Source organism: Culex quinquefasciatus, chromosome 3, assembly GCF_015732765.1.
Source record: "Culex quinquefasciatus strain JHB chromosome 3, VPISU_Cqui_1.0_pri_paternal, whole genome shotgun sequence".
In the NCBI taxonomy this organism is placed as follows: Eukaryota; Metazoa; Arthropoda; class Insecta; order Diptera; family Culicidae; genus Culex; species Culex quinquefasciatus.
In genome coordinates this window covers 141134287-141155998 of record NC_051863.1, presented here as the reverse complement: position 1 = coordinate 141155998, position 21712 = coordinate 141134287, and the positions used below count along the sequence as shown (strand labels likewise).

Sequence of the window (21712 nt, the reverse complement as noted above, 5' to 3'; positions counted from 1 at the left end):
AATGAGTTCTGACTTTGTGTTCTATCAATCTTTGTAGGATCTGCCTCAAGGAATCTAACATCATAAAAAATGCAAAAAATGTTATAAAGACACGTAATACATTTATTTCGTGAAATAAATTTGTCATAATAAATTAGCCTTCAAGTTCTCACAGTACGTTATCGTTGACTATGGCCTCTTCGCAGTTTCTCCATCAATCCACCAATGGGCTGAGTAGCTCAACCGAAGAATCTGCAAAACAAAAAGTAACTCCAATTAGATTACCGTCACTAAACAGGACGTCCTTGTGAACTTACGGATATCCGCCAGCACCTCCTCCGAACGAGTTGGCCGATGCTTGCGCACTCGAGCCCGATCCTCCAAATCCGCCAAAACCACCCCCGTACGAGGCCGATTCAGCCGTCGCGGTGGCCCCTGATCCTCCGAAGCCTCCGTCGGCACTGCTGCCGGCTGCCGCCTTGCTAAACGAGCCCGTAATACCTCCCGGTCCTATGCTGAACGAGGCCGACTGGGCCTGGGCGTTGCTGCGACCTCCACCGTAGGCTGTAGGGTTTGAATGAGAGTTGAAGGTTAGCGGGCTATGAAAATGAAAGTTTGGTGCTACTGCGAAAAATATTGGACTGAATTTTTGGCTGCAGGAAGTTATGCAACACGAATCGCGGTCAGCATATCGAGGACATGCCCTTAAGTGGTAGCCTAATTTTGGTTACTGAAAAGCTGGGTTAAAAAACATGACTCAAAATTGAACTAGGTTACAAAACCAATACTCATTATGTTATTTAATAATATTTTAAAATTACTTTATAAACAAAACAATAGTTTGGAAAACACAGCCAAGTAACGCCCTATCAAAAAGATATTCTGGATTTGGAATCGCATAGCTGTAATTTTGAAGTACCGTAAAACGGGGTGACTTTGATAGCCGGGGTGACTTTGATAGGTTTGCGATTTTTCCGCAAAATGAAGAGTACAATTAAAATACGTAAGGAATGGTTTAGAAACATACTGACCGTGATAGAGAAGTGTTCAAAGTACCTCAAGAAGAACTTTTCATAAAATGTTGACAAGTTTAAAAAGTTAGTTAACTATAGTTAAGAAAATGTTGATGAAAGTCATTATTTTAAACTTCTCAAAGTGTCATGATTTTCTCAATGAACATGATTTTTAATCGGAAAACATAATGCATTTTCGGATTTTTTGGACAATTTTTCACTAGGAGAAGGTTAAAAAGGTTTGTAAATAATAAATAATATGTGTTTTTGAAACATAATTTAAAAAAAATCTCCAAATTTATAGGCAATTTCAGTATAACAAATTTCATGTAAAATGTGAAAACTTGTGATTCGAGATTCGAATTCAGTATAAAATGCAATATAAATCGATAATTTTACAAACAAAACTAGTTTTAACAAATTTCAGGCAAAATTCCGACTTTTTAACAATTTTACCTGAAATTTATATGTATTTTGTTAAAAAAGCTTATAAACTAAGTTAACTTAACATAAACATTGATTTTTTTCTTACAAACTATATCAGCTACTTTAGTGATGGTACATTTAACGTAAAAATAAAGTTTGAACATCTTAAATATGATATTAACAAGAAAAACTATGACTATCAAAGTCACCCCGGAATTTAAACTAAGAATTTTTTAATGTAACTATTTTTCTAAACACTATTGAAAAAACTTTTTTTTCCAAAATTGTGCATGGACTTTGTGTGGCCTACCCCAGTACATGTTTTAAAAATAATAATATTGAGAAAACCCTAAAAAAAAATTGAAATCCTATCAAAGTCACCCCGGTTTACGGTATCTGAAATCTTCTTCAAAATTCTAAAAAAATATGACTGTTCATTAGGGTGCCCAGAATATGGGAATTTTCCTCAAAACCTCGCTCCACAAGCTGAATATTGTTCCTTGGGCTATTTTGAGATTCTGAGCCAAATAAGAACAAAATAGGTCAACATTTACCCATTGATACTCGAAGGAGAAGTTTGTAAGGAAAAAATCGAAAAAATGTATGGAAAACCCAATTTTCTTACAGTTTGGTAAATATTCCCAAACGTGAGATTCTTATTGAAAATTTAATGTTTTACAATTTTGTAGAACACACCAAAGCTGTAAAACTCGATCCTGAAAAGTTATTAGCGATTTAAAAAAGTCATTTTGGTATGAACATTTTTTTTTCACCAGCTTTAGGCTCGGGTATCAATCTCAACCAATTTTGCTCAAAATTTGCAAAGATGCTTAAAATATAATTTAAAAAAAACCCCAAAAAAACAAATATTGGAGCGGGGGGCACCACTGTTTATAAGTATTGGAAAAATACAGAGATTTCATGCTCGTAACCCTTTGCATAACATTAATAGAACAATGATGAGATTGTTTTTGAAAAACCTGATTTTTTTTTCACTTCTATGGAACATACAATTTTAGACTGTGGTGAATTTAAATTTGCAGTGGTGAATTCAGTAATAACATTTCAAAAGGGCGTAACCTACAATCCTGCAGTTTCGGGAAAATCAACATTCAAAGTTTTGCAACTTCGATCAATTCCTATTTCTACAAAAAAGCATGAAAACCATCAATTTTGTCAAAACGTAATAGAAAATAGCAATAATTTCATCATAGAGAATAATTTGAAATTAATTAAGGTGTTTTTGCTATTAAAAATTAAGAAAAGAAATCACACCTTTTTGAAGAGCTTGCCTACATTTTCGCCCCACCGTATTCGCCACCCGGCCAACCAAAACAACGGAATCGCCCGTCAGGTTACGCCAAAAAGCAGAAGTAAACAACCGATTCGCCCTTTTGTGTTTTTTTCATTTTTCGGGTTTTTAAGTAAAAAAGTGGTTAAAAAACTATTTTATCATTGTGAAAAGTTACAGTCAGTGATAATACAGTGATATTTGCGACCTCAGTGATAAAAAATGGGTCTAGAAAGCCTTCAGAAGGAGTCCGATTCAGGCCAAGAATCGTTGAGCAAGGATCACGGCTATGATACACAGTAAGTAGCAAGTTGGTTTGACGATGTGGTCTAAATTGAAGTGACGATCCTTGGGGTGTCGCCGCCGGAAGTGGGAGACATGGCAGCTGACGACTAGGCCACCCTGCGACAACATCCTGCCTTCTCAATCTTTGCATAGCTTCAATGGTTACGGAGGCGATGATTTGGCATTCTCCTAAACCTCCCTACACTAACTTTTTGTCCTGCAACTGCTCGACCCAGAATCCCCGGATGTCCCAAGAACCGGTAAATGATGGACCTTCATGTCTAGATTGTGAAACCAGACAAGATCCGATACTACAATAATTGAAATTAAAAAGTTATGTATTTAGGATCATACAAATCTGTGTTTGTTGTAGAATTGTGGTCAAAGACATCAGAAACATACATTTTTATCCATTTTGAGGATTGTCAGGTTAAAATTCACTAAATTATAACGAAAATTTAGTGTTTCTAAATATACGTTGGAACTTGCAGAAAACACTACATTCGCCCCTCGTGATTGGGTGAAAACACAAGGGCGGAAACTCAATTTGGTTTGTTTTGATTGATGTTGCTGATTAGCCATTTTGTTTTTTGCTCGTAAAACTACGTATTTTCGGAATTTTGAGATGTTGGAGGGTGTTTTAGAATCAGTTTTGTTCGCTTTACATGATACTGACGAAAACTCAGTTTGTTTATATCTGATGGAAATTATTTCTAATCATTCAAATTGCTGATGGAGTTGAAAAGAGATTTACGTCTATTTGACTGTGCTAAAATTAATCTTAAAAAACTATTCAAATTCAAAAAAGCTTTAACTATTTTACCTGGTCCACCATAACCACCCGGATGACCATAGTGGCCTACCGGACCCACTGGAACCGGCACGGGAACGGGAATGGCGGCGGGTGCGACCGGAACTGGAACTGGATAGGGCACGGCGGCTACTGCCGGGTATGGAACCGCAACCGGAAAGAAGCCTGCTAGTGAGTAGAAGAAACAATGTAGACACTCGTTGTTGTTTGAAATTAGGCTCGACCTTTTCATGGACGCAGGTGACAAGGTGTTTTTTGCGGTTATTAAGCATGTGTTAGCGGAACTAAAACTGGATTAGATCTTTAAGGGCTGAAGGACACGTTTTATATAGATTGATACCAGTTTTTAATCGATTTCAAGAGTTGCAGAAGCGATCAAAACAGCTGTGATTTGAAAAACACTTCCGGATAGTGAGTTCTAGATTTATCATTCAGATTTTGAATTTCGATTCTCCCACAAATTACCATCAAATAGAATTACAGGTCGTTCAAATTAAAATTATTTGTTTTATAGTCGATGAGCTTCCATTTCAATTCCCATGGCAATAACTGACTAGATTAATCGTTGGGAATTTCACATCTATTCATCACTTTTGAGCCATCTTCCGGTTCATAAAGCATATTTGGCATCGACCGGTTTATGACTGGTGCTATTTGTCCAAACAAGAGGCCCGGCCCGTTTCTTTTGCAGAGTTGTGGAATCTTTTGCTGTGCGGAGGTTCAAAGATGACCACACAACACCTGTCTGCGTTCAAGGACAGTCTCGTTCACCGGATAACAGTTGTTCAGAGCAGTGATTGACGGTGTAAAAGCTTTTGAACCATCAATTGTGACGTGACGACTGTTATTGTTTAAAAATTGAATGATGAAATTTTGCGAAAATGAACAAGGCTGTTTGCAGTTTTAAAATATTGAAAAAGGGGTGTGTAGGGACACACGGTGGGATAGGGACAGGATATGAACTTGAGCTTATTATTTAAAATGAAATTTTTAACACTTGCTCTTTTTATTAAGATTGGAACACTTTTTGGTTCCCTGAAAATTTTGAAATCAGAGCATTATTGGATTTATACGTGATATCTGGAAATATACGTGTTTTTTTATTATAATTATTATTTCTGAAACAAATAAATTGTATTACAGTGCCATCCCGCTTTCAGTAACACGACGTGATTTTTTAACAAAAAAAAACTAATCTTTGTTTAAGAACCATCAATAGACATCGTTAACCTTCCATAATTACGAGTGTGGTTTAAGGGAATATTCATGATTCATAGATAATGGACAAAATACATGATTAAATAAAAAAAAGATTTATGATAAAATATTTTATCTGGATTAAAAATAATTATATTTTGAGTAATATCTAATTAGTTTATGTTTTGAAAGAATTACGGACCAAAATATAAAATTGATTTGGTTTTTGCCAAAATCGAAAAAAGTTAAAGAAATTGTTGCTAAAATTGGGTGTAGTCAAAAACGGGATGGCACGGTATATACAAAAATATGGAATTACAACTTTTTTATAGACCCTCGGTCCCAGCCGGATATGTAAATTTCCATAAGAAGCAATTAAAAAAAAACTTGCAGAATAAAAAACAACCTTTTTTCAAATGACTTTTTAGCATAACTGTGTCTTAATTAAAAACTTTTATCAACTGTTTTGTAAACAATACTTTTTTTTAATCAAGAATAACATTTCAAAAGGGTGTAATATTTGAAAATATTGTTTTCGAAAAGATCGGAAAATTTTACGAATGTTTCATATTTTATCATTTATATCGGACCATTAGTTGCTGAGATATTGACATAAGAAATTAGTGGGTTGTTTGGGTGAGCCTTAGAAAACATCAATTTTCCTGTTTTTAAACCTTTGCTATATCTCAGCAACTAACGGTCGTATCAACAAAGTTCAGCAAAATATAGAGAATTTTCTCAGCTTTTCAAAAAAATAAAAAATAAATGTGGGCAATCATGGACACTAGTTTCAAAAAATGAATAACTGCGACTATTTTAAAAAAAGTTACCTAAAAATGGCTATAACTTGAAAACGGTGTACTTTATCAATACTTCACTAAAGTACTTTTTTAAATTGAAAAATTTCTGCGACCAATATTTTTTTTAGGTATTGATTCAAAAATTCATAACGTGGTCAAAGATTTTTTGCCCGTTCTGGAAATTTCTGAAAATTTGGTCTCCTAGAACATATCAGAAAAAAATAAAAATTGTATTTTTTTGCAAATCAAGTTCAAGTGACAGAAAATGAAATTAAAAATCACCAAAAAAAATATTACCGTGTATCATTTTTTTTTCAGTGTACAATTTTGCCGAAAACGCCAAATCGATCAAAAAATTCCTTCAAGAGATACAGATTTTTGAATTTTCATCTATCATTTTTGTATGGACAGCTGTCAAATTTGTATGGAATCTTGTATGGACAAACAAATGATGAAAAATGGCTTCTTTTGGCATACCGAAGGCACCAAAATAGTTTCAGCCGGATTGAAAAATACAAAAAATCGAATTACTGAAATCTCAGAGAATTGCTTATTTAATTTAAAAAAAAAAGTTGTAATTGTAAGTTGTTATTTATTCCAGTTATTAATTGTAACTGAAATATTTTTCTCTTCTCAAACCGTAAAGATATCATCTTTGTATGTAATAATATTCTGTGTTAGTTCATTTTGGGTTAATTGATGTTTTTTGCGTCTCCATGTCACTTGTTCATAAATTTGGCCGGTTAAATAAGAATTATGAGTATTTATCACCTTTCCTCAATGCTATTATCCAAATCCAATCATGCAGGTCAAACGTCACCATGAAATTGAAATAAAAATTGAGTAATATTTGTTTAAATAGGGCACTTTAATTTTTAGTTTCATACCTTTTCTAAATGCTGCATTCCATTCACAAATTTCAGTTGACACATGAAAAGAAGAAAAAAACACACAAAAAGTTGTATCACAAGTCACATTTCAAATCTGGATCACACTCTATCGCATACCGTGTGGCCTCAGTCCAACCACCCCGCCAACGAAAAACTGAGGTTCCGGAGCGGCCAATGCCACGGCCATCAGGCCCGATAACATCACTAGCACTTTCATTGTTGGCTGAACCAATTGACGACGATTCGCGAATCTGCCAATTCACACCCACTGACGATGCTGCTGGGTCAAGAGTCACTCAAGATCTGACGACGATGAACTGTACAAGAAATTCTACTGAACTATACGGCGTGGTACACCTTCAAACTCAACCGTGAACGAACGACTATTTCAAAATTTTAGACTATTGATGGTTTTATGGAGGTGGAAGGGGTTCTTTTTGGGTGTCGCCAGCATCCGAACAGCCACGAACAATCTCTCGGTCAACAGAGAGATTATGCTGCCAGGTGTCGTGTCGGCTGGCTTTTGGCCGAGGATCTTGCGAACGAAGTCGAGATCACATGAATCAGCCACGCGATCGTTATGAATGGGCTAGGTGGACACGGAGCTTCAAAATTTGAAATATTTGAAAATTTTCGATAAATCATCAAAACTTACGCAGATCCAGACGATCTAATAGAAATTCATTTTCAGCGATTCCAAGCCTTACAGGTCTGAAATGTGTTCAAATTTGACCATAAATTACAGTTTTAAATCGTCAATATTGTTTACTTAGGAAAGTTCACTACTTTTGGTAAAATCGTGTTCTGGAACACCGTGGCCAGAAGTTCAACGAAACTTTTTGGCTATCCGCCGACGATGCGCGTACGCTACGCTGAACACGTTGCCGTTGCGGTTTTCGGACAAGTTCATACAATATGTTTTTAGAGCGTCGCGGCGGTCGCCGAGATATCGACCTTGGAGGACACTAATCAGATGGAACACAGGGTTGTTGTTGGTGGGGAGGGTTATTGGTAACGGTGTGTGATGATGATAAAAAGCAGCATTTCTTGACGAGTGACAGGGTTTTCTAGACGACTGTTAAGGACAGCGACAATGACGGATGTTGGAAAATCCCAAGTTCTTGAGCAAGAATCAGGGTAAATATTGACCACTTCTTGAGAGCGCGTGGTTCCGCAATGGCGTTGATGGGTGTTGCACGTATTGCAATACCAAACTATACATTTTCATGAAGGACGAGTCTAATCGTTTTGCTAAGCAGGGGGCACTTTCGCACATGTTAGATTTTATTTGCTTTCGAAAATTCAGACCATGTAATCTAAACTGCCTTCCGTTAGTTACGTTATATAAACACCTTAAAAACGGATAAATGTCCCATTAGGGTGCCTAGAAAAAATTACCCCCTGCTCCACAAGCGGAAAACGGTTTTTTGGGTTATTTTAAGCATCTGTGTAAATTATGAGCGAATTTGGTTAAGATTAACCCATTGATACTCAAGCCTAAAGGTGGTAAAAACAATGTTTTTCATACAAAAATGACTTTTTTAAATCGCTAATAACTTTTCAGGATCGAATTTTACAGCTTTGGCATGTTCTACAAAGTTGTAAAGCATGAAATTTGTAATAAGAATCTCACTTTTGAGAATATTTGGATGGAATAAGTGCGCCCTGCGGACAAAACCGTAAGAAAATTGGGTTTTTCATACATTTTTTCGATTTTTCCCACACAAACTTCGCCTTTGAGTATCAATGGGTAAATGTTTACCGATTTTGCACATTTTTGGGCCAGAGTCCTAACATAGCTCAAGGAACAATATTCAGCTTGTGGAGCGAGGTTTTGAAAAAAAGTTCCATATTCTGGGCACCCTAATGTCCCATGTTCAATTCTATGAAACTCAGCAAAATGTGTTTGGTGTGAAGCTCTTCAATGTCGGCTCCCTGGCTTTATGGTTGCGGTTTCTGTCTAAAATTTGGATTGAATTGAATCGATTACGTCAAGTTGATCATAAGTAAGGTTACTTCAGTGTTAGGAGTTCCGTTTTCAGAATTCTGGGTGTAGCACCGTGGGATACCCGAACTTGAACCACCTTATTTTAAACTTTTTGAAAAATGAAGTTCTAGAATTGTTTTTAAATAGGTCCTATAAACATATGAAAGACAATAGTTTATTGGACCTTTTCAAAAAAAAAACTCTAGAGTTGTTTAAAAATATATAAAATTGATTAGATAATAGAATTGATGAAAAATTGACACTTTTAAAAATGATAAAACCTAAAAATCGAGATAGTTGTTTTAATAATGCTCATAATAAACAAAATTATAAAGACTTGTTGAATTTGTTTTGGCCATAACATCTATGTTTTCAAAAAAAGCTAAAAAAGTCGGAACGGTAATTTCAATTCGCTTGATCTCGGCCATAACTCAACCAATCAAGACGATCCTATTTTTCAGAGATTGGTAAGGATGTCTAGATAATTCTAATTTTTTTCAAAACTCGATTTGATTCGTTGTCTTTTTTTACTGTCGAGCATTATGACGCTGCATTGATTTAAATTTTTAAATCCAAGATGGCGGCGATGAAATTTTGATAAAATGCATTTTATAATTTAATAGGCAACTATTCAAATTTGACCTAAAATGAGCCAAAGAATCGAATTTAATTTTAATAGTAAGAATATAAAAAAATAATACAGATTCAATTTTCCGAAGTATCATTCGAATAATCGAACTTCAAATAGGGTACGTTATCCATTTGTGGACCCCTTTCCTATAGATGACCCTCGGGGGGTGTTATGATGAATAAAAAACAAATCTTTTATTTGGCATGTTCAACATCATTCAAAACAATGTTGTCTGACACTTTTCCGCCAAAATAAGTGTTTTGAGTTAGACATCTGAAATCAGCCATGGCCACTAGAATTTCATAACAAAACAGCATTCCTTTTTTATGATTGAATGAAATATCCAATCATTTTTTGACTGATGATTTTGTTTTAGTAAGTCGGAATAATGTAAATTAATGGAAATTTACTTAAATAACACAAGGAACTGCTCAATTTCGAGCAAATTTAAGGGGGGCCAATATAGGACAAAGAAAATCCTAACATTCCCAAAAGTTAACCCCTATTAACTAAACTTACAAAAATGAAGAAAACTAAGTGCTCAACTAGTTTTTTTTAAACATACAATAAATGTTTCTTTTAATCAACTTAATTGCATATTTTTAATCATTAGTATAAATATAACTGTTTTTATGTCAAGGTTGCTGAAACTCTAAGAATTTAAAATTATTCTAAGCTATAGTTTATTATACACATCAGAATTTATGTTTTAAATGATATTGTATAATTTTTTTTTAATATAAATACTTGATTTCATCAACAAGTCTAAACAAATCTTTTGTTTTGTTTTGGTGAACTGTTTACCCTTTTGATATTATTTTTAGGAAAAAAATGTGCTTAAAAGTCTGTTAGGTTTTTATCACGGACGTGTTTTTATGTTGTTTTAACCATATTTAGTGCTTGCCATTTCATTAGGGCACATAACATTTTTAAACAAGAGTTTGTCCCTTTCACACCTTAAGAAAACTGTCGTTTGAGTGAAAGGGATACACTATTGTTTATAAAAGTTATGTGCCCTTTTGAAATGTGTTAGGCTTCATTAGTTAACAAAACATATCTAGATTACTTTTTCAAAACAACCAATTTGCCATAGGTTTTCTATGTACCAAGGACCTTTTGAAAAAGTGAGCTAAATATATTTGTTAATGACGAAAAGTGAGCAAAATCCATCCATCAAGCAAAAAAAACGTTATTATGAAGTGGCTATTTTTCTGCAAAAAAGCAATCAATTGTTGAAAAAAATAGACAGAAATGTTCATAAGGCTTCAGATTTCATAGTTATGTACAAAGGGATAATAGTGCTTTACATTTTGAAAACTTGTGAAAAATGCTCGTCAGCGCTACCAGGGTGTCCACTATTGGTTAAAATACCCTAATCGAACGTTGGATATTTGAAACTTGAACACGTCGTCAGCTGTGTGCTATCTTGTGACAACGACCATTTAGTACTATTCGAGGAAATCGATTTTTAAAGTTTGATGATAAATATTTTCAAAACTATGAATGGTAGAGCCAAACTTTTTGAAGCAATCGGTTCGTATACTATCGCTTAACAAACGCTCCAAGTTTCAACTAATTTGGTTACACCCAAGGGTTTCCAGAAGCGTTTATTACTTGCCAGTCTGCCAATTAATTACTCAAATTACTGGTCCAAAATGATTAATTACATAAATTACTAAATTACTTTTCACTACGATAAAAACATTTAATTTAAATTTAAGTATTCATTTCTACGGTTCTAAACTAAATAATTTATAAATAGCTCATTCGATAGCTCTTTAAAAAAATATTATTTGGTCATTTTTCGGGAAAATAGCACATTTTTAGGAAATGCCTAAAAATTAATCAATTCTAATGTATTTCTTGCAAAAAAAAACATATTTTATTAATTATTTAATAAAAATGAATAGATTTCGTATTCACAAAAAAAAATTACTGGGAAATATATCATGGCGTTGCTTTTTGTTGTTAATCAGCTTCGATGAACAACATGATAAAAAATAAATTTTAGGAGAGTTTTAGGAGAGAACTATGGTGAATAAGGTCTTCTACATACAGAACCAGTCTTTTTTAATCTTTGTTATTCACTCTTATTTGAAATTAATAAAATACTGTTATAATAGATTATGTTTAAATAGTAAATAGTTTCGTTGAAGAAGTACAATTTAAAAAAATCAATTACTTTAATTACTCAATAATTACTTTAATTGCCAATTTATTACATTAAGTTACTCTAATTACCATGAATTACTAAGTAATTAAATATTTACTTAATTACCAGCTAAAAATCAAAGTAATTGTTAATTACTTGCCAGTCTGAGGCCTTGCTGGAAACCCTTGGTTAGGGTAGGGTAGTCATCAATGAGACACTTTTGGTTTTCAACTTTCAACGATTTTTCTAATTTTTTCATCAGCATATTTTAATGAGCTTTTAGTTGCATTATCTTTCTTTTAATGTGTTCTAACATTGACAAAAATATGAGACCGATCTGACGTCTACAGCCAGAGTTATTCAACTGTCTCATTGTAGACGCACTTGGCAGGAACAATGAGACAGCTGGGGAACAATGAGACACTCTACGAAAACCAACATTTTTCTAGCAAAACATCATGTTTTTGTATTGTTCCATTGCAGGTGACTTGCCTTGAACATTTTAGAGCAATTTTGCCTACATGAAACTTTTATTAACAAAAGTTACACTAAAAAGTATTTGAATTTTGCAAAATCCATATATTAATACCAAATAACTTTGTATTTTTGGTTAAATGAAGTTTAAACTCTATAAATATGCCAAAAATCACTTTTAATTCATGTTTTGAAAGATTTCCATCGATTTTGGAAAGTTTATTGAAGAAAAATCAAAGTGTCTCATTGTTACCCATGGGCTGAAATGAGTGGGGAACAATGAGACAGCCCTGGATTCTGGGTATATTCTAAATTTTGGCCAAATCTAATGAAAGGACATTGTAGCCCAACTTAATCCCTATGGAACGTCGAAAGAAATTTGAAGAAATATTAGTTTTGGTGTAAATGGCAGCCTACGAGCGAATAAGTATTTTTTGTCCATAATTTACTTTTACACCCCAGAATCAAACATTTATGAATAACTTTTCAAAGGAGCGTCCATAACCAAAGCCACTTTTATGGCAGACGTGTATCCAGTAGACACACCTTTCCCCCAAATATGAGCCTGATTGGTTGAAACTACGACTTGTGAGAGCCATTTTATCATTGTTCCCCGTGTCTCATTGATGACTACTCTACCCTACACCAGTTAAAAGATACAGTAAATTATGTAAACAAAAATCTGAAACGCACGTGTCACAAGTGTGTTTCGAAAGTAAAATTATACTACGTGTCACAAGTGTGCACAGAATTCCCATACACACTAAAATAGGCTTAAATCAATAGTTTAACCGACTTAATGAGGATATTTTCAAAAACAAAAGATTGCATTGCCTTCAGAAAATGTGTATCAACATAAATTTGTGAAAAACAAGAAAAATTTTCCACATTTTCCAACAACATGTATGACGTGTCACAAGTGTGCATGATCATTTTGATGATAAAATGGTCTATGTCACAAGTGTGTATTGCAATATCCGGGAAACGGAAGTGAGTTTCCAAAATCGGGTTAAAGCATCTTGTAGTGTTTGTTAAGTATAGCAAAACGTCATCATTAACACATTTTCGACCAAAATGGTCTATGTCACAAGATAGCACACAGCTGACGACGTGTCAAACGAAATTTAAAATTGCGCCACATCGACAGTGCATCCGTTCCGTTTAAAAAAATTCTGCATCAATTGTGGACAAAAAGTCTGTACACGCCTCATTTGTCTGCACGCATAAACCAGCTCCCGTCCTGTTTTCAATCCTCCTTCATCTGACAGCGAGTTATGTCATCTCCCCGTTGTTTACATGTGAATCCGGCACGTTCGGTTCGCTGCTAATTTCTCCGCCGCTTCCACAATCCGGATTGTTCCGTAGCATTCGGTCGCGCGAGTGATCCACCGCCATGAACTCCCTCAACAGGCTGAGGCCCCTGGTGAACGGCGGTGCGGGCTTGATATCGCGCAACTATGCGTTCAAGTCGGACCTGAAAATCAAATGGGTCCGGCCGGAGAAGATCCCGTGCTACAAGCCGGCCAAGAGTGGGGACCTGGTGCCGTTGCCGGCACTCAAGGGCGGCGAGCTGATGAAGGATTTTCGCCAGTCGAACGAGCTGGACAGGTGAGTGGATTAAGCGAAAGTAATTTGGGGCAGAATTAAATTTGAATTCATTCCGATGATGACAAACAGCGCGGATGATAGTGTGAAGAATCTGTTCACCCTGGAACATAACCGTCGCAGGGAAATGCTGGAGGTTTTTAAGGACGAGATGGTGAAAAGGGTTCAGCGGCACGAGTTGGACTATGGATCGATTGAGGCAAAACGTTAGTAACTTGATTCTTTGATGTAGGTTTAGAATACAAATTTAAATTATTTTAGTGGGGCTCATGACCGCTCAAATTCGGAGCTTGCAGGAGGTAATGGAGAAGTTCCCACGCCAATCGGCGGCCAAGGTTCACCTAAAAGAACTCATTGATAAGAGGAAGCGTTTCTTGCGATACTTGCGCCGTTGGGACTATCGAAGATTCGAGTACATTTTGGAGAAGTTGGACCTGGTGTATAAACCCTACCCAGCGTATGTTCTCAAAACGGATCATTGATCCTCGCTTCTAACATTAACATCCATTTTAGTGAATTCCACTGGATCACCCGCAAGGATTCGCTGCGCAAGCTGACCGACATTCACTGCGACGAAATCAAAACCACGCGCCTTCAGAGCTATCGCCAGCTGTTGGAGTCCCAGCAGTTGGATTTCCTCGCGAAAAAGCTGGAAAACTTGCAGTTTATCCGCAAGGAGCAGCAAGAGTGCAAGGTTCCGGTCACGGTCACGCCCGAGCAGATCCAGGCCGTCAAGAAGCAGTACGAAGAGTTGAAGGAAAAGCGAAAGGTGCTGGAGGAGAAGGCGGCTGAGGAGCAGGATTGAAACTCGGGCCGGTTTAAAAATGTCTGCTTTATTTCGTGTATAAAAATAAAATAAAATTATTAGATTCTAATAGAGTATTAAGAGTGTATAATGTTTTGATTTTAAGTACTTCGAAATATTCTAATCTAAGAATGGAAGATTTTTTTTAATTTTTCGTAGTGCAGCTGCGAAGAAGCTGTAAATGTTATATACCTCTATGAACAAATATTATGTATAAGTGATGCTCGTCAAGTCTTAAAACGAATCTTACAAACAAGAGCTTTTTATTTTTGTTTAAATCCGCTGCGATTGCGCTGGTTTCACAGGCTGGTCATGGCTGGGGGTCGGGCGTACGCCTTCGGGATGAAGCCGTACTTGCGCGTTTTCGGCGCGTACGCCCATAGCCACCCGTCGACGGTTTGGTTGTTCAGGTCGGCGTAGATCCAGTCGCCGCGCCGCACTGACAGATCGTCTGGGGCTTGAGCCTGAAATGGAGAGAAGGAGATTTTGATTAAAGAACAACATTTCTATATGATATATTTTAAAGTCATACATACCTTATAATCATACAGCATAACCAGTTCCGTCCCATGATACCGCAGATCATCCGAGCCAATTCCAGGCTGCTGTGGCTGGCTTGGGTTCATACCGCCAACAACTCCATTTCCACCCAGATTGTTCACTCCACCTCCTCCATTCATGTTCGGCATATTCGCCGCATTCGGATCGTTTGCTCCCACATTCACGTTATTGTTGTTGTTGTTATTATTGTTCCCGGGTGGACCTCCCCCGGTCATATTAAGCTTCGTCTGACCCTGGAGAATGTTCTCCGCCGGATACACGAACCCCGACGGAATAAAACCCTCCTGGCCATCACTTCGCACTATCCAGTACCACTCCGGATCTTCCCGGTTCAGCACCGTGACAAACTCACCCCGCTCGACCGAGACATCGTTTTCATCCCGGGCAATAAAAGTGTACAGCACGATGTAGCGACCGCTGGGGTCCTTTGAAAATGGCAAGAAATCAGGCTCCGAGCTAAGACTCGCCTGCGAGTGTTTGAGCGAACCGGTCAGCCCGACCAGACCGGCCCCCGTACTGTCGTCGATTATGTTAATGTCCGGAATCCCGTCCGTCAGGTCATTGCTGGTCAGCCCAATGCCAATGCCGATTCCGTCCCGGGGCAGTTTCTTCTTGATGGCCATATCCGCCAGCTGGGTGTTGAACGGGGCACAGTACGAGTGCGGGATGAAGCCCTCCTGCCGGGTGTCCTGCCCAATCACGTACACCCAGTCGTTCTCGCGGTACAGAATGTTCACGATTTGGCCACTCTTCACCTCTAGCTCGTCGTCCACGCAGGGCGTAAAGTCGTGCAGCACGACCATCTTGCTGTCCGGGCTGAGGCCGTGCTCCTTTTCGATGCCCACGCGGACCAGCGTTTCGATGCTGGCCGACCCGGTGATGCGGCCCATGCCATGGTTAAGGCCCAAGCTGCTCGACAAGTCCTTGTCGATGTCGCTGCCGATGGCTGGAAAAGAGGGAAATCGTTATTCTTACCATACTTATCTCAGAAATGCCATGCGGCTCCATCGAAATTTGATCCGAACTACTGTCGGTGGAGACGCAGTGTACATTATCTATTGTGATTTTTATCCTCTGTAATTTTCTTCGAATTTAAAGCAATCTTAATTTTCCCACATTAAAAAAGAAAAAAATTCCTTAAGAACAAATAAATTTGAACAGAGAATTTCACCGGGCCTGGTTTTAATTTGACTCTTTGGACGATAATAGAGCAATATTTTTGTTTAGTTTTTTTTTTCTAAAAATGTTTAACCTTTTCTTCGGTTCCACTGAAAAATTATGATTTTTCCACACTTCTGCTGTATCAGCCTCAAGGAGTAACAACTTACTTTTTTTTTAATATTTTTTGGAAAGATTATTGATTTTTTTTTAATTACCGTCATCAGGGGTGACATTGGGTCTGGGGGGTGAGATTGGGTCATACAAAAATGCTGAAATTTATATGACCCAATCTCACCCCCCAGACCCAATGTCACCCCTGATGACGGTAAACAATCATTTAACATAAATACAGTAGACTCTCTCGTTGTCGATATTGAAGGGACCGTCGAGAGCGGGAGTTATCAAATTTTAAAATGAAAATCAAAGCAATCTATTTGAAGGGACTGAAAAATGTATTGACAGCTGGAGAGTCCACTGTACTTATAAATGAAAGTGGGGAGATTGTGGGCAGACGTGCATCGGCACTCAATAGCACTTCACCACATTTTGAGATGATTGCCTTCGTAAACCGGCAGAATGAATCTTTGCTCACTGTGCAACAAAACAAGCTTTAGTTCGATGCTTATAATAATCGTTTTTCACTATGCAATTTGGATTAGCAAAAAAATAATAGTGATTTGAATAACACAAAAATTGCAAGTGCTAAATGTGCTATTTAGCACTCAAATAGCACTTCATCACTCAAACTAGCGAATAAGTGAAGATAAAGGTTTCGGTCGTTCAGCACCTCATAGTGCAATGAAAAAAACATACTTTAGGCACAAAACAAATTGATTTGGTGCCTTTTTCAAGCCATGGCCTTAGAAAAACTGTCAAGTGCTATTGAGTGCCGATGCACGTCTGATTGTGGGAACTGCCTAAAACTCACTGTAAAATATAAAATAAAAAACAACAGACTCACAAAATGTTCAGTTTGAGTTGCACACAGTTTTCTATAAAGTGCTGCAAAAAATCTCCACAAGATCATCGTTTTCATATGTGAAATAAAAAAAAATCAGAAATTTTTTTTTCATGCATGAACTTGATAAACTTATCAACTACAAAGCCCTAATGAAATCGATGTTTAAAAAATCGTTCCACTATTTTTATAATACAGCAATTCCCCACGAAAACAGCATGATTCGAAAAAAAGGTTCTCCGATCGGGCTTAAATTTTTTCTGGGTGGTCCTTGGCCGAAATAATTAGACCCGTATTTTTTTGTTTGGCCATTAGGGTGACCTACGCCGTGTTAGGGTGGTCCGAAAAATGGCAATTTTCGTCGATTTTCGCAAAAAACACTTTTTTCAAAAAATCATATCTCCGCGCCATTTCATCCGATTTTAGCTGTCTTAGACGCAAAAGAAAGGTTATTAGTTTGGCTATTTGGGAAAAATAGTAAGAAGTTTCAAATCTAGCTTAACATTTGAAAAGGTCATAAGAAAACTTAAAATGCTGTTTTGAAGGTCTCGGGACCAAAGAGCCTATGGCTGAAAATATTTTATCGAATTCCTCGGAAAATTTCACATTAAATATCAAAAAATGGTGAAGTTATGTTTTCGATACTCTGAGATACGATTTTTTGAAAATAAAAACTGGATTTTTCGACGCGCCACGCGCAAAAATGGGAAAATGACGAAAACGGGGAAAAATCGACATTTTCACTAAAACTGCGATAACTTTAAAATTTCAGCAATGACCTAAGATGTTATGGTACCAAAAGTTGCGTCTTTTAATTACAAAAATTTTGGTACCCTAACATGCACTCTGTCCTATGAATTCAAATCCGAAATAAGTTTCTCACATATAAAAACCGAATTATGCGAGATTCATTCCTTTATGTAGGCAGCGAATGACAAACATGTTAAAGCTGCCTGAAATAAATCAACAACCACCACCATTCCTTTATGTTGAAAAGTACACCATGAACTTCCGAGTGCTGCGCAAAATCAAACTTTTTTCAGTAAAATCGCTGTATCTCGCCAATAGTTCATTTTAGTTTGAAGTCTACATTGATTATTATGTAAAATTGTCCGGGGAACACGATGGTGATAAAATAAAACAAATAAAAATATAAGCAATTGGTCAAAACTGAATTTTTATACTTAAAACGTAAAAATATAATATTAGTGGGCATTTAAGGGTTAAAATTTTATTTTTATCGAATTCCTTGGACAATTTTCTATAAAATGCAACCAGTAGAAAGTCTTTTGCTCAAATAGTTGCAAAGTTATGATTAAAAGAAAAAAAAGTTTTTTTAGAAAATCGCCAAAAAAGAGGGCGGTGCCAAAAATAGAGGGATGGTCCAATCAGCACCAAACTTGGGATTTCTGTTAACTATGGATAGATAAACGTTCCCTCCAAGTTTGGTCCAAATCGGTGAAGGTCGAGTCCAAAAGTTGACCTGGAATGACCCATATATATATATATTTTTTTTTGCAATTCCGTCGTGAAACTACTTACATTTCCTGTCATTCTTGAACGACGAAATAGCCTACTTTTCTGTACCAAAAGTAACAGAATCGAATAGCAACACTTTTCAAAATAAATGCTGAAAAATTCTACTTCTAGTTCTACGAAACACTTTTCGTCATTTTTTTTTTATTTTAACGATTTATTGACAAAATACATGGAAATTTGACTTAAAATTTCACTTAATGGGTGTTTTTCGGAATTGCAAAAAATGTTGTATGGAACTCGTTGCAAAACTTGATTTTTTCAGCACTCTTCGTATTTATCCAACGAGGTTCGACTCGTGCTGAAAAAAACATTTTTTTGCAACTTGTTGCATAAACTACTATTAAAGTGACTGCATCTTTAAGTTTACTTGATTGGTTTAGTTTTTTTTTTAACATGGATTCTTCCAGCATAGTTGAAGATAACTTACTGTAATTTGAATCATTTTCCAATGTTTTTGTGAACCAACATTATCAGCATTTGGAAACATGCTCAATGTGGCTGTGATTATGAAAATTTCAAGTTTTTGAATATTGTAAGAATAAATTTTGTAAAATTTTTAACACGCTCGTACAGATTATAAGGGAAATTAAAGGGGAACCAAATGTGCCTAATATTTTTGAGATGCCGACCTAACTTTTTTTTTAAACGCATGACATGATTTAAAAAAGTCTTTGTATCAGATATACCCTTATCAGACAAACACAAGTCAATTTTATAATGTTATGTGACCCATTTTTGATAAGAAGTGAAGAAGTTAGTTTTACTTAAGAAAATAAGTCTAAGTTGAACTTCATACACTTACTCAACACATTTGATTGAATTTTCAGATTTTCAATCTTTCAGACTCGTGGGAAAGCTCTATTAAATAACTTTCTAAAAATATATATTTAATATGAAAGGTTTTTTTTTTCCAAAACATATTTTTTTTAATAATTTGGTATTCTTTCCTAAACTTCATAATTTTCAATAGAGACTTATGGGATCGTGCAAAATAGACTCAAACTAACAAATCTTTAAAAAAGGTTTGTACTGAGTTACTCACAGTTTTCTTAAAAAGGCTGCAAATATCCTTAAAGAGCTTGTTTTCTTTGTTTTATTATGTATTGAAAACAATTAAAAATAATTCAAATCATTTTTTGTTTTGCTCGAATTGTTTAAATAAACTTATTAACCTAAAATTCCTTGCGCATATGATTAATTAATCATCCTACTATTTTTACAATCAGTTAATCAACAGAGAGACTTGATCCCAGCAATTTTACAATCAATGTTAACAGCTTTTAATTTACAATCACTGTAAACAGCTTTTAATTTAATTGATTAGTTTAGCTTTTGGTCCATGGAATCCTTTAGCATAGTTTGAGACTACTTACTGCTGTTTTAACCATTTTTGATTTTTTTTATTGTAGATACAGGTTATAGGTTTTTAATAAATATACTCAATTTTGGTAAAAATATGAATATTTTAAGCTTCTTTAAATATTTTTCATATTAAATTAATTATTTTTTGAACGCAGACGTTTTTTTATAAAATTACTGTAACTAACAGAAAATCAATAGTTTGGATGAATAAAAAAAATTTTGAATTTTGAAGGGGGATCAAGTTACCCCTAATATTTAGAAAATGCGGTTTAAAGCTTTTGTTTAATAAAACTCTTTTGAACAAATACTCTTATCAGTCAATCATAGTTAAATGTTTATGCTTTCAACTCATGCAAAAACTTCATTATTTCGTGAAAGAAAGCTATGCGCGATACAGAAAAAGTGGATCAAGCCTCCCCATCCTCCCTTATATGACGTTTTATTAACTTCTTGATTTTTCGAATGGTGTTCTAGCCTTTTCTCAGTTAGGTGAGGAATGCGAAAAAGCATTATTGATTGTTTTTAGCGAGAACGATCTTTCAAGATGAAAAAACTTATTCATTCCTCTAAAGTTACACTTTATAACCCTAAACGTGAATTATCCTAACATTAATTGCCTAAGCCGAAAATTGTCCCTCTCCAATTGCAAAATATCAAAGCGGAAACAATATGCACCATTGTTTTGGTAAATCAATGCAATGTTCGTCTAAAAATGTTGGGTGACTTCAACGCAAAAAGCGACGAACCTCATTTCCTATTTCCTCACTTTTGGTACAAACATGCAAAGTCCGCATTAATTCAATCAACATTCTTTCATGACAAATGCTTGATCAACCACTAAAGATCACCCCTTTAAATGATCCTCTTCCGTATCAACAGGTAATTATGTCAGTGACCTGCTGCCCAGCACTGGAATTCTCTGGCACTGATCCACTCTTTATGTTGTCCAGCCCCAGTCAGTGGACGACGATCTCGCATCTTCTTACTCTTCCTCTTGTGTGTTTGCCCTCTCTTCTAGTGACCAGATTAGATCTCCTGGCCACCGCCGTCCGCCGTCGGATTTTAACTTACGTTTTTTCTTCTTCCCCCGCCGGATCCGGACCGGACACAGAAATGCCATTGCTCACGGGACGCCCTACGCACTCCGGAACATTTCGACGGTGGTTCTGGGTTGGGGCGAGCTTTCTATTCTGCGAAAATTACCGAAAAACACGACACGAAACGAACCGAGGTGGAATTTTATATTTTCTACAAGGCTGCCATTGGGCTTATACGTCACTACGACGACCTGTCTGTGGTTGTGTGTGTGTGCGAGAGAGTGTACTGTGGAATTTCAGCATCCCCCTCAAGACAAATGCTGCTGCTGCTGTGGTTTTTTATGTTGCATGAAGAACATGACAGCAGCGCAAGAAATGCCAAAAGATGATCTGTTGGGCTGCTTTTTCTGAGGGGAAGGAAACTAAAGTGATCGTCGTTGATCGTGGAAAATGGATTTATTTTTTTCAAATTTTATCTTTTCCTAATTTTTAATCAAAGATTTGAATAGAGGAACAAAATTCAAATAAATTTATTTTTTTCATCAAATATTTTTTTTAATTGACAAATAAAATGTTGGTTCAAAATCCAAATTATACTGTTTCTAAACTAATATCTATATGAAATTGTATATCAAGCAAATAAAAAAATGCATCAAATCCAAACATCTGGTTGAATTCCTTGAACTAATTGGGATCTCTCTGCTAAATTTTGAAACAATGCTTGCCTCAATTAATTTTTAAATGTCAA

The 21712-nt window shown here is 36.0% G+C and overlaps 3 protein-coding genes across 3 annotated transcripts; 1 reads left to right on the top strand and 2 right to left on the bottom strand.

The window, feature by feature from the left end:
• Positions 1 to 292: 292 nt before the first annotated feature.
• Positions 293 to 6969, bottom strand: LOC119769275 (keratin, type I cytoskeletal 9-like). Its single transcript, XM_038261239.1, has 5 exons — positions 6810 to 6969; positions 6690 to 6701; positions 6574 to 6585; positions 3818 to 3970; positions 293 to 543 (listed from the first exon to the last, which is right to left on the bottom strand). Exons 1-5 carry the CDS (start codon positions 6907 to 6909, stop codon positions 293 to 295), a joined length of 528 nt encoding a protein of 175 aa, XP_038117167.1. The 5' UTR covers positions 6910 to 6969.
• A 6250-nt stretch (positions 6970 to 13219) lies between these two features.
• Positions 13220 to 14427, top strand: LOC6033545 (28S ribosomal protein S15, mitochondrial). Its single transcript, XM_001843927.2, has 4 exons — positions 13220 to 13544; positions 13614 to 13747; positions 13803 to 13998; positions 14055 to 14427. The coding sequence occupies exons 1-4, from the start codon at positions 13330 to 13332 to the stop codon at positions 14344 to 14346; spliced, it is 837 nt and encodes a 278-aa protein (XP_001843979.2). The 5' UTR covers positions 13220 to 13329; the 3' UTR covers positions 14347 to 14427.
• A 53-nt stretch (positions 14428 to 14480) lies between these two features.
• LOC6033546 (SH3 domain-containing protein Dlish) lies at positions 14481 to 21236 on the bottom strand. The gene is made up of 3 exons (XM_038264955.1): positions 20999 to 21236; positions 14883 to 15853; positions 14481 to 14810 (listed from the first exon to the last, which is right to left on the bottom strand). The coding sequence occupies exons 1-3, from the start codon at positions 21045 to 21047 to the stop codon at positions 14646 to 14648; spliced, it is 1185 nt and encodes a 394-aa protein (XP_038120883.1). The 5' UTR covers positions 21048 to 21236; the 3' UTR covers positions 14481 to 14645.
• Between the last annotated feature and the right edge of the window lie 476 nt (positions 21237 to 21712).

Coding starts and splice junctions, on each gene's coding strand:
- LOC119769275 (XM_038261239.1), bottom strand. CDS start 6,909: ATGAAAGTGCTAGTGATGTTATCGGGCCTGATGGCCGTGGCATTGGCC. Junction 544..3,817: donor GGGTGGTTATGGTGGACCAG/GTAAAATAGTTA, acceptor CAAACCCTACAG/CCTACGGTGGAGGTCGCAGC.
- LOC6033545 (XM_001843927.2), top strand. CDS start 13,330: ATGAACTCCCTCAACAGGCTGAGGCCCCTGGTGAACGGCGGTGCGGGC. Junction 13,748..13,802: donor TGGATCGATTGAGGCAAAAC/GTTAGTAACTTG, acceptor AAATTATTTTAG/TGGGGCTCATGACCGCTCAA. Junction 13,999..14,054: donor GTGTATAAACCCTACCCAGC/GTATGTTCTCAA, acceptor CATCCATTTTAG/TGAATTCCACTGGATCACCC.
- LOC6033546 (XM_038264955.1), bottom strand. CDS start 21,047: ATGGCATTTCTGTGTCCGGTCCGGATCCGGCGGGGGAAGAAGAAAAAA. Junction 15,854..20,998: donor GCGGGGGAAGAAGAAAAAAC/GTAAGTTAAAAT, acceptor CCTCTTTTCCAG/CCATCGGCAGCGACATCGAC. Junction 14,811..14,882: donor TTATGCTGTATGATTATAAG/GTATGTATGACT, acceptor TCTCCATTTCAG/GCTCAAGCCCCAGACGATCT.